This window comes from Felis catus, chromosome B4, assembly GCF_018350175.1.
Source record: "Felis catus isolate Fca126 chromosome B4, F.catus_Fca126_mat1.0, whole genome shotgun sequence".
NCBI classification, from domain to species: Eukaryota; Metazoa; Chordata; class Mammalia; order Carnivora; family Felidae; genus Felis; species Felis catus.
The window spans coordinates 125,807,470-125,820,546 of NC_058374.1; the positions used below are offsets into that span (position 1 = coordinate 125,807,470).

Here is a 13,077-nt window from a genome sequence, read left to right on the forward strand (position 1 = left end):
TACTCTGGGACTCCAGGACCTCTGCTGTATCCCAGGGACGCACGTCTTGCACCAGCCCCACCGCCCCTGGCTGTAAGTTGAGAGGTGGAGGTAGAATGCTGTCCTCCAAGCCTGCAGCGCACAGTACAGCCTTTGCGCTCTTGCAAAGACCCTGTCTCTTGGTTTCTCCTCTGCATCTCTGGCTGGAGTTTTACGGCAGTGATTTTTGCCAGGAGGCCAGAACAATAATATGCCCTTCCGGAAAGGTCTATCACATTCTCAGGAGGCAAAGGTGGCTTGAAAAAGCATACTGTAATGTACACATCTAGGAAGGTGGAAGGAGCTTTTACCTGATAGAAAACCCACCCAAAGTGTCTTTATGGTAGGAATTCAGAGAATTTTCTAGAATACAGACTCCTTTACATCTTCTCCAGGGCGGCAGGTCTTAGGCTCACAAGACCCATATGCTTATCGAGGAAGGCACGTTTGTTTGTTTGGTTTTGCTTTTTTAAGCTTCAGAAACTCTTCCAAAGGTGGGAGATCACAGCTGACCAATGCCCAATAGGCTTCCCTCTTGGTTCCAGAAAGCCAGGACCACCCTTACCTAAGATAGGAGACGTGATGAAAGAGTTGGCCCGGTCTAGCATATGGCAATGCGAAGGGCCAATGAGGCGATGTAATCTTGCAGGGCCAGGAAGAGAGATTTCCAGGAACAAAAACCAAGGGCAGACAAGTGAAGGCACCAGGGGAATCTCCCCCACTCACTCCACACACCCCCATCCCCCTCCCTCCCTCCACCCACCCCTCCCCCCCACCCCTACCCTGAGGGGTGCTGTTACCAGATGGGGTGCTAAGTTTCCCTAAAGTGTTGTGCGGCAAGAAGTTCATTTCTGGTGGTTTTGCAGATCGGGTCTCCTAGGCTTTCAAAGGGGAAGCCAGGGCGAGACAAAGTGCCTTTGATGTTTGCGCTCTGGGTCCTGAAATCAGAACCTCAGGCAAAAACTGTTTTTATCTCTTCCACCCTAGGCAGCCGAGTTGAAAGCTCTGGCGGGCACTTCCTTTTCAGCTGTTATTTCCATACTGTCAATTCCCACCCTGCTGAGAGAATGGAATTCCTTTGACTGGAAACAGGGTCCATCTCAGAGATGGTGCCGGAGATTTCTTTTTTCCTCTTCTCTCTCCATTAAGTGATTATCCTTCGTACCACATACTAGAAGGTGTAGGTCTATCCTCTTTTATTTACTTAGCATTAGAAACCAGTTACGGCTTGTGTTGACACAGAGTTGACAAATTTGAGGGTTAATCACCTTCACCCACAGGTCAGTAGGAAAGTAACCCCAGGGTCTGGTTTGAGAAAGAAACATTTGAAAGGAAACACTTGATCTTCGAGTTTACCAGATCTGGGCCCCACACTTCTTCCTGAGATGTCTGCAGAAATATTTTCTAAAATACCCATAAAGCTGGGATTTAATGTTCTCACATATTTAGGGCAGCAACCCCTATGAACGCCAGGGAATTCTCTCGATCATGGGTTCCAGAATAACGCTTGTCCCCAATTAGGGGCATCTGCAGACCACTAGATGATCTGGCTCGGATCAGGAGCACTGGCCTCAGAGTGCCAGGGACTAGGTTCAGCTCTCGGGTCCACCACTGGTTAGCCGGTGCGACCTTGGGAAGTTATTTGGCTGCTAAGACAAAACTTCTTTACCATAAACCAGAGCTGTTAACAGTATGCATTTCGTGGACATAAGGAATTAACTGAGATGATATAAGCACACATCCTAGCACAGGGTAAAACTCAATAACTCATAGCTATTATTAGTATCATTTTAAAGTGTAAATAAAAACTATTTTCTTCCTCAAAACCGGTGGCTTTGCCCTATTCCTGGAATGAAAGCCACAGCCCTCCTTTAGTCAATGTGGTCAAAATCTGGCCCTCCTCAGCCTCCTCCACCCCCTCCTGCTCAGTCACTCCCTCAGCCTCATAGACCCTCTGTCACTTCTGTCAACACGAGGTCCTTCCCTCCTCTGAGCATTGGTTCGTTTGCACATGCTGTTCCCCTTGCCTGGCAACTTCGGGGGGCTCACTTCCTGTTCCACTGAGGCTTCAGCTCAGTAGCCACGTATCTGTTCACTCACTGAATGTCAGCCCCGTGAGACCAGAGCTTGTCCTGTTCACCCCAATATTCTTAGTGTCTAGAACAGGCCCTGCCATGTAATAAGCATCCAATTTGTATTTTTATTTTGTTAATGAATGAATTGCTTTTTCTCTGGAACTAGTATGTCAATATCATGGATAGTACAGTCCAAGATAGCGCCTTCCCCTTGTGAAAGCCCAAAGTTCCTAAACATACGGGGTTAGATACATCATTGCTCTGCCACGTTGCTACTGCTGGGACTGCTGCTGCTGCTACTGGTGTGTGTGTGTGTGTGCGTGTGTGTGTGTGTGTGTGTGTGTGTGTGTGTGAGTGTGCACGCTTTAAATCATAAAAGTCCTGGCTAAAGAAGAAATTGTAAGGATCTTCAATAGTCCTATTCACTTGGCTAATGTCCAAACAGCCGGTTAGATGCGAAGCACTGATTTTTCATTCGGCAAATTTGTACATTTCCGTACTCAGCTAAGGCTCTTGATTGGCCTGTCAGGCAACCAATCAGCTTCCAGGGAGAAGGTTCCCCTTCACACTGTGATTGGCTGAGAAACCACACACTCAGGTCCCCCAACCATTGTTGCCACCAAGCTGCCCCTACCACACCCCAGGGATGCAAAGGATTGAAAAGGCCAACCTAAGGAGGATGCCTAGGGCACAGAGGTAGGCTGAGGAGCCTGCAAATTAAGACACAAGATCAGAAATACAGGGTTGAGGCCCGGCGGAGGAAAAGACAAATGGGGTCACTAGGCCTGTGTGCCAGGGCCACCAGCTAGCCATGATACCCTGTTATGAACTGAATTGGGTCCCCCAAATTCATAGGTTGAAATTCCAATTCCCAGGACCTCAGAATGTGACCCTACTTGGAGACAGGGCCTCTAAAAAGATCATTAAGATTAAATGAGAACACCAGAATGGGCCTTAGTCCAGTGTGACTGGTGTCCTTATAAGAAAGGGAAATTTGGACACAGATGCATACAGAGGGGAGACCACATGAAGACACGGGGAGAAGATGGCCATCTATAAGCCAAGGAGAAAGGCTTGGAGGAAAACTACCCTCTGACGCTGATACCCAGAACTGGGACTTCTAGTCTCCAGAGCAGAAGAACAACACGTTTCTGTTGTGCAAGCCACCGAGTCTGTGGCGTCCTGTTGTGGCCACTACACCAAACTGATACACCCAGCAAGCCCTAACCTTCCCGAGTCTCAGTCTCTACAACTGAAAAATGGGACACCTGGCCTGCCCACCTCACAGGTTTGCCACAGGGAGCAAATAAGGTGGGACGTGGGGGAGCTTTGCAAATTATACAGAGTTCTACAGATGACATCGAGAGATCTAACTTAGCTCTCAAAGCCGGGTCCCAGGGTCCTGGGCAGCAAAGCAGATAAAGTCAGAAGACCCTGGAGACTGCGGGGTCACAGGTGGAGGTGTAGGGGCTGGAAGAGCGCCTTGGCGATCCCTGGCTCCAAACCTCCGGGGAAGGGAGGGGAGCTGCCCTCCTCCACAGTTATTTAGTGGATGTGGGAGAAACAGAACTTGCGTGGGAGAAGGGAAAGAGAACAGAACAGAAACCAGAGATTTCTAAGAAATTAAAAGCCAAAAAAAAAAATCCACATTTAAGTCCCTGGGAGTTTTCTGGATAAAAACAATTCATTTCATTTGTATGGTATTCTGCAGGCCATAAAATGTTTGGTGGCAGTAGAGGGTTTTTTTTTTAACCTATTTGAGGTCAGGAATCCCTCTGACAATCTAACAAAACCTACCCACCCTCTCCTCGGAAAAAACTAATGTAAGCACTGCCCAACATCTAAAACGTTACATACCAGCATGGTCCTATCCTGCAAGGATGAACAAGATCTGAATCTACGCTGTCCAATATGGCGGCCAAGACTCATGTGGCTATCGAGGACTTGAAATGTGAGTAGTGGGGCTGACAAACTGAATTTTTATTCATTTTATTTTAGTAATTCTAAGTTAAATATCCATCTATGGCTAGTGGCTTCTGTACTGGACAGTGCAGTTATACACTATTTCAGGGGGTTTATAAGCACTCTGCAGTTCACCCACTGGCCCTTGCCAATGGACCAGGCCAAAGGAACCACTTGTAATGAGTACACTGTCTTCACGATAATTACCTTTTTTGAGCCTACCAGAACGTGTATCATCTAATTTAATTCCTGTCAACAACCCTTAGAGGTAGAACTGTTACCCCCGTCTTATAGGTGTGGTTATTGATACCCTGAGAAGCCCCTCAACTTGCTCAAAGTCTCATGTTGAGGCCACGGTGAAGGATTTAGGACTAAAACACAAGAGTCTGATGTCAGAACTCAGGCTCTTTCCTGACTCCCGAAAACCTATTGATAGGGTTTTATGAATTGAGGCCCAAACTCCCACCTGAGACCTTGATGGAAATTATTTCTAGTCACCCAAAGAACTTTAAATTATGTGGTACCCATCTTTAAAGTTATAAGCAAGGGCTTCTCTTCTTCTTGAAGCCTCCAGCAGGAGCTGAACTGAGACCAACCTGACCTGGATAACAGAATGTTTTTCCATTAAGTTTCATCTCTGTCCTTCCCTTGAGAGTACAGATTCCTGTTCTCCATTCCACCTTCAGGATTCCCAAGGCCAAAGTGAGCACGATGCCGGTGAAGAAGTCAGGCTTCTCTGTGCCAGACTTCAGTTATCACAGACCATCTCCCAAATAAAGAGTCTGCAAACTTCATACTGGGTTCGCACTCTCTCCAACTTCCTGATAAAGAAGGCTCCTCCCCTAAGCCAAGAAATCCCAAGCACAGCACCGCATACAGAGCATGGCACCCACACGGGTCCACATTGTACTGGTCATCCTTTACAGCTGCCTTCAGGTTTCATGGTAATCAGGTCACATGGAGGAAAAACACTCAGAATTGTATAAAACTCACTCTCATCCTGCATTTTGTATCTCCACTCACTTCTAAACTCCAGAAATTCCCCTCATTGACAGGCATATTCAGATTCATTTTATCAACGTAGAATTCTACTTTTGCCAATTCTTCCCCCCCCCAAAAAAAACAAAACAAAACAAAAACAAAAACACACCTCCTTCATGGCCCAGCCTGTATGTCATGAAAACATCTAAGCTCCAGGACTCCACAGTGCTAGATATGTTGCTTGTATATCTACATAGTATTTTTCTATCATGCCTTGTATTGTCCCTTGAAAATTAGATTTTTAACCACATTTAACGCAGTGCTTAACCAGACACAGATACTCGGTAGGCCACTGGTTCCCATCCTCGTTAAAACACAGACTTCTGGGCCCCACCCCAGAGTTGCCCATTCATCAGGTCCTCCGTGAGGCCCTTGAATCTGCATTTCTAACCATCCTAATTTATACTAATGTTACTGGTTCAGAGTCTGCACCTGGAGAATGACTGCAAGGGATGTTTGTGGAGAGGATAAATGAATGGACGAAGATTTCCCTCAAGCATTCTATCCTCAAGGGCTCCAAAAATGAGCTTCAGAAAAATCAAGATAAAACCTGTTACCAACATTTACTTCTGGATGAGGAGAAAAAATAGAGACAACAGGGGGAAAAATGGCAAAAAAAACAGCAGAGAACCGGAAGAAGGAGCACTTAGAATAGATACCAGAAAAACTTTCAGGTTACCATCTGGCTTCCTCTTAGCCACTACTGTGTAACTTATTATGCTCAGACCATAATTAAAAATATTACGATTATACCAAATTAAAAATAGGTTCATTTTTCTGACTCGACTGTATATTTAAAAATATTCTGGAGAAACACTTTGACTCAGGAAGTCCAAGCCTCGAAAATTTCTCATAAGAAAAAAAAATTACGGAAATGAATATAAAAATGATTACAAGGAGGATCACTAAAGCTCTGTTTATAATAACGAGAAATCTGAAACAACTTAAATATTTAAGAAAAGGAATTAGATTCAGTAAATTATGATATATCCATAAATGGAATACTATAAAGTCTTTCAAACTGTCCCTACAGGGAATATTTATTGACATAGAAAGAGATCATAGTATAAAACATGAAAAAATTTTAAGTTAAAAAATGGTATAAACAGTAAGATCTAACTTTGGATAAAAATCATGTTCAGATATAGAGAAGTAAATATAAATAAATATAGCCAGAGTGATATTAGAACTGGGGGGTTAGAACTGAATTATTTGTTTATTTTTTTTTTTTAATTTTTATTTACTTTTGAGAAAGAGAGACAGAGTTCAAGCGCAGGAGGGGCAGACAGAGAGGGAGACACAGAATCCCAAGCAGGCTCCAGGCTCTGAGCTGTCAGCCCAGAGCCCGATGCGGGGCTGGAACCCACGAACCGCAAGATCATGACCTGAGCGAAAGTCAGATGCTTAACTGGCAAGCCAACCAGGTGCCCCTGAAAATATTTTTAAATTTTAACTTTTGTATTTCAATAATTTCTGCAATAAATACATATTGCTCGAGTAATTTTTTTACAAGATATTAAAAAAAAAAAGAAAAGATAGGCTATAGGAAGTTTATACTCTCCATTTCTTCCCAGGAAGGACCAACGAGTTGAAGTTCAAGCATTTTTGTGACTTTTTTCCCAGCCCCGTTCTTCCACAAACACCACTTATGACTTGCACTCCATTTGTGAGGCATCTGCTCCGCCGAGAGATCCCTCCTCTTTCTTGGTACTTCCCGGACCTGCTCAAAGCTAATTCCCAACTCAAAGAGCCTAACTTGGAGTAACTCATTACTCCACCACTGGGGCATTTGCGTTAGGCAATGACCTTTACAATGGATCCACCATGACCCTGGTCACCCAGCAAACTGCCATTTTTCAGAAACCATGGCTGTCTCGCATACTGGCTTTTAATAAGGCGGGTTGCCTAGCAACCGCCAAGGAACTGGCCGGGAGGCGGAAGAAGGCACCAGCCGGAGCTATTTATGACCAAAGGCAGCCGTGCTCCGTGTGTCTGGTTGCGTTCGAGGTAACCAAATAGGAGATAACACCCAGCTATTTTTGCATCATGAAGAAAAAAACTACTTGGCTCTTGCCCAGAAGGGCAATTACCTAAAAATCTTGGCAGGCCCCATGGTATGAGAAATGGTAACTGATACGCGGGTGAAAAAAAAAAAAAAATCACTGACCTTCATAAATACTGATGATATGAGGATGGTTGAGGGATGACATGATCTCAATCTCTCGTCTGATGTGAACCATGTCTTGTTCATCCTTAATTTTGTCCTTACGAATGGATTTTATAGCAACCTATAAAGTCAGGAAATGAAATGTTACTCAGAGGACTAAACAGATGCAAATCAGCCATTGGGGGAGTTTGGAAAATAAATACAGATGTTACTTGTTGGCAGAACCGACAATAACCAAAACAAAGCTTCAAAATACCCCCTGTCACGTCTTTCATTTGTAGCAAAAACACCCTTCTCCTGACAACAGAAAACATCAGAGTCCAAGAGCCTGGGGTTTGGGACGCTGGGTTAGGGGGTCTTATTTTGGTCTTGTTTCCCTTGTTTTGTTGTTGTTGTTGTTGTTTTCCCATAAAGCAGAGGTTGCTTCACGTGGCCAAATTCGTTTACTCTAGGAATCCTGATGCTTTGAAAAAAGGAAACCGAAGAGCTCAGTTGACAGGGTATAGATGATTAAACATGGATGGGTGAAATCAGTATCACTCAGCCCCAGCGGGCAGCTGCCGCAGAAATGGCTGGTGAAAGCTTCTTTGCACGGCGCTTCTCCAGGCCAGTTCTGCTCAAATGCAGGGTTTTAAGACTCCAGCCTATGCTGTGGTTGTGCAACTGCTCAGAGGCCAAATCCTTCCTTCATCCTTCCTCTGGCCCCGGGCACCTTCCATCGCACGTGACGTGACGTGACGAGACAAAAAGGCTCTGCTATAGAAAAATCAGGATGAAACAAAGGGAGGGACAGCCAGACTCCCTGCCTGGCCCCAGATGATCCCCGTGCCAATGTCTGCAAATGCAAACTGTAGAGGCCTGCCAGGGCCAACGCGCAGAGCAATCGCTCAAAAGAAACACATAAATAAAAAGGCATTAAATGACAACGGGAATCTAATGAGGAAAAATATGTTGGCCAGTGGATTCCTCTTTGCTCCTAAACAAGTTGCTTGGTAATTTAGTTCACCCTGGCTCTAAGGGAGGCAAAAAGTACTCGGGGGGGGGGGAGGAAGGTGTCCGTGGGTAACAAGGAAGCTTGTTACCAACAGCCAGCTTAGTCCCTTCCAAAGTGGTCCTCCTATGACGTCAGCTCTCACCTGGACCACCCTCTCCTAGATGAAAGGCATTTAACTCATCCCTCTGGATCACAGAGACATGAAATACCCCGGAGAGACAGCGTCCTCATTACCAGCAGCCCACGGCCACACCTCGATTACGACAGGGGGAAGCCCTGTCAGCCTCAGCAGGAAGCTACTCACATCTGGGAACGTTTGCATCTTCTGGCTTACACCGGGACCCACCAGGCACTATACACGGAAACTACAATCAGCCCATCTATAATTCAATGAGAATTGGGCAGCTACTATTATTATTGCTGTTTTTGCCATTTGCTGCCCTCCCAACAAATGTCAATGGACTAGCAGGCCCACATATCTCTCCTTTGCAAAAGCCTCCCCAGCTGTAATGAAATCAGTATTTGTGTCATTACTTGGCTCTAAACTAGCGGGGGATCTTATTCACTGCTTTATCTCCCGTGCTTAACTCCGCGTTGGCACGTGGCAGGCCTGAAAAACCCTTAGTGTGGGCAGGCAGGCAGGTGCTAGGTAGGCAGAAGGGGAAGGAGGAGGGAGGAGAAAGGAGGGAAGGGAGGGGGGGGCAGGGGTGATGTCTGCGGTTAGGTGATGAGAACCCAGACCAGAGAAGCGACAGTGAAACCGGAGCATAAAAACAAGGACCACTCTAGTCAAACACCACCACCAAGACAGGCACACTGGGAAGATGCTTCGTTTTTCTCTGGCATCCTACTGCAAGGGCAATCGAGGAATGGACAAAGCAGACTGGAAACGCTGGACGCCCTGCTGTAAACCCAGGGAGAGGCACCGTCCTCCCCTAGACTGGGAGCAGACCCCGAGGCGGAGGCCGGATAAAAGGAGGCTGCCCAGAGATGAATGAGCTTCCAGCTTCAAGGCCCCTTTTCACCAGGGTGCCGGGCTCAAGGCCCTCCGAAAGCCCCATTCAGTATGCAGCGAGAAAAGCCTCCCTGTGCTGACGTCAAATGTAAAGATATGACTGGAAGGCTTTATTTTGTCTGAGCAGGGCCTGCGATCCTGGGAGCTTGTTCTGGGAGGAAGCAGACAGTGAGCACACACAGGCCATGGAGGATGTGGGTGGCTGTTGGACCACCTCCTGCATTCCTCCATGGACTAAAGATGGGCCAGGGGAGAAACCACCCCTTTGATTATGCAGCAGGCCAAACTTGGCCTCAAGGAGACTCTACTGTCAAAGGACAATAGGAAGAAATTCTTTCCCCATCCAGGGTCAGGGGAGGGTAAAGACATTCTGGGGGGTAAGAAAATAAGCTCACTGGTCAGCTCCCCCCAACAGTGGGGCAGGAGGCTGACTGTCTCACAGCTCCGTTTGCCAGGGGGATGTTTCCAGCCCAGTATGAAAAGGAAAGTGCTCACATTCTAACAAAACCCCACTCAGCACTGAGGAAACTAAAAGGGCTCCATAAATGTTAATAACCATGGTGGTTGTCCCTCCACAAAAGTTTCCCTCTTCCTACAATGAATCTTCTATTGAAAATGTAAAAGAGGGCTCATTCTGCCCCCTCTTTCAAAGGGTTGGTGGGAAGTCCATCGAAGAAGGCGGGCTAGAAATCACTTAGAACCATGCAATTGTCAAGGCCAGGGGGAGACTCTCATTTCAACTCCCAAGGGCAGTGAGATGACCCACCCAAGGTCGCAGAGCCAGTTCATGGCAAACCACGGACACAGTAACAACCACTGTAATAACAGCAGGTGGTCGTGGAGCACTTCCTATACGGTGCAGACGTTGTGCCAAGTGCTCTACACGTCACGGATCTTTACATCCTTATTCAGGCCTCAGCTCCAGGATCCCTTAGGGAAACCCTCCCTCTGACCCCTTTAGGGGATGAGGCAGCTCCTGGCCACCTCCCTCTCTCCACACCTTTCCCTACTTCATCTTCGTGGGGACATTCTGCACCCTCTGAAATGCTTCTTGGTTTGCTGCATATTCAGCCTGTGACCAAATCCAGCTCATGGCCTGTTTCTGTAGGACCCAGAAAGCTAAGAATGGTTGTCACAATTTTAAAGAGTTGTTTGTAAAAGGAGAAAGAGATCTATAAGTGTAGTTCCTGTAACTTAAGGTGGTGGCTGCTTCATGAAGTCGAAGGATAACCTGAGCCAGCACAAGGCAAAGCCGTGTTGTGTAATGGTCAGGAACATGGCTTTGAGTCTGGGCTAAAACCACTCATTAGCTGTGTGACCTTGGAGAGGTGACATAACCTTTCTGTGCTCCAGTTTCCTCATCCATCAAGTAGGGAAAGAAGGGGACGTCAGGTGCTTGGAACATGCCTGGCCCAGGATAAGTGTTCAATAAATGGCAACATGTTTAACCTGAAGAGACTGCCCCCTATATAGGGCCTTCCTGCTTTCCTTCCTTTCATTCTTGGAGCACACTTGAATTCCTCCTGGTTCCTCATGGGCCAGCAAGTAAAGGCCTAGGGAACATATGTTCCCCAAGTACATAAAAGTCAGGAGAATCTCTGTCCAGGTCTTTAAACGGTACCGTCCTCTGACATGTCAGGAAGCCCAGAGCAGCTGGGGCTCACCCACCATGATCACCATGGCATCTGAGCCTGAGACCAGACAGAAGGATAAAGCAACCCCAGGACTATTCCCCCCCGCCCCCATCTCCTTCTTATGGTCACCTGTGCAGGTGACCACGGGAATAGAATGGCCTAGAATGAGGCCAGAAGATGGCCTCAAGACATCCACTTCAGCCTCTCTGCATTTGGACTATTCATTCACTTACTCCTTTTGGGTACCTACCAGGCACCAAGCACAGTGCTGGGACTACACAAAAGGGAAAACCAGCAAGATTCTGCCCCAGCCCTCAAGGTTGGGGTGGGGGGTGGGGAGCAGAGGAGGGGAAGGACAAGGGCAACGAGCAAAAATTACACAAGTGATCACGCAATTTTCCTCATGACCGAAGGCTACCAAAGAAACACACACGGGTGCCAGAATTCTGGAGAAAACCTTCTCTCCAGTTTCCCTCAGTCCTCGCCCACATCGACAAAGAAAGATAGAGGTGGGGAAAGGGCCCAGCAGGAAGAGATTACCAAATGTCTGAAACCATACACCCTCCCCCCAAAACATCCAATTTGTTCCTGCACGAGCCAGAGAGATGTCACTCCGCCTTCAGAGTGACGGGAACTCACGCGCAGTACAACCACTTTCATAAATGTTCCCAAGTCTAGACAGCACCGTGTGCCTTATAAAACGGTCTGCCTTTAAATAAGGCCACCCTATAGTTTAATGTTTAAACCGTAGGCAGCAGCGGGGCTGGCTGCGGACCTGTGAATTCTGCCCTGCGGTGCCTGCCTGTTTAAGAGGCACACTGAGCCCAGCCAGTCCCCAACCCTTGTTAAATGTAACAGGCCCAGTCTCCTCTTCCATGGAGGCAGTTTTTCCTTTTTGGAATAATCACCATCAGCCACCTGTTCTGCAGCCTGCTGGGTGTCCTTTGCCACAGCGGCTGCTGTGAATGTTAAGAGCTTGGTCACTGGGCAGGGTTCTGGGAGGCAGACGGTGGCTGCGAAAGCCAGGCTTTTACTGAGTAGCTGACCTCGTTCCGGGAGCCTGACCATCACAAATCTCAGTTTCCTCATCGGTAAAATGGGGCTAGCAAGGCCCACCTCTTGGGGCTGTTGTAAGGAGCGGGAATAACATAAGTAGAGTGCCTGGAGCACAGTAGGTGCTTTTACTGATGGTGATGACTATAAACGAGGCCTGGCAGACACAGGGTCCTGGACCATGTTTTCGGGGGGACGAACCCACAGCAAACCATCTTATAGGCCTCTCCCCTCCCCTTTCAGTACATACCTCCTCCCCTTCCCCAGATTTGTAATAAGTAAGCAACAGCAGGTTAAAATTCACATCCAGCCTGTGCGCCTCCAGAGAGGGGGGCAGCCAGCCGTCTTCCTGTCCTGCTTTGGGGAGTGGAGGTATTTCTGGGCAGGTTCTACATTTGCCAGGCTCTGACCAGGAGAATCACTGCCCTTTTCCCTCCACAGCCACCTCCCACAGATGCTCATTCACTGCCACGTCAGCCTGCAGAGACTGTCCTAGAACAGTGTTTCTCAGACAGGGGCCACGGACAGCTTGTTAAAATGCAGATTCCGAATGCAAAGGTCTAGCGTGGGGCCTGGGATTCCGCACTTCTGGCAAGTGCACCCCCAGGTGATGATAGCGATGCACGTCCAGGGACCACACTTTGAGTAGTGAGGTCTTAATGCTCTTTGGCCAGCACATAGCAACAGTTTAAGATCAGTGGCACTATTCTTAACAATAGCAGTAACCAGCATTTAGTAAGTGTTAGCTGTGTGCCAGGGGACCTTATCTCATTTAATCCTAACTAAAACCTCATTTGTTACAGGAGGAAACTGAGGCACAGAAAAGACAAATACTGCCCAAACTCACACAGTTTGTAAAAGATAGTGCTAAGACTTCACCCGAGGCAGCCTGAGTCCACCACCTGCTGATTCTAGAAGCTGTGGATGAAGCTGGGGTAGACAGCAAACACGGCAAGTGACAGAATCTCTCAAAGGTCAGTGTGAAGGGACCCCTCCAAGCACATAGAGTTTTATAGGGTCATATGTGAGGTCTCAGGAGGCAGAATTGGGGGTCTGAGTAGCGGGGAAGAAACATGACCATAAACACGGCATTAGAATCACTTAGTAGGAACAAGCTT

At 47.3% G+C, this 13,077-nt stretch overlaps 1 protein-coding gene across 1 annotated transcript in view; it reads right to left on the reverse strand.

Annotated features, from left to right (window-relative positions):
- The window catches only part of NUAK1 (NUAK family kinase 1), a 72,622-nt gene that overhangs the window by 33,057 nt on the left and 26,488 nt on the right, over positions 1-13,077 (reverse strand). Inside the window, exon 2 of the mRNA XM_023257398.2 lies at positions 7,264-7,384. Coding sequence (XP_023113166.1) covers positions 7,264-7,384 — 121 coding nt within the window. The remainder of the gene's footprint in view (positions 1-7,263; positions 7,385-13,077) is intronic.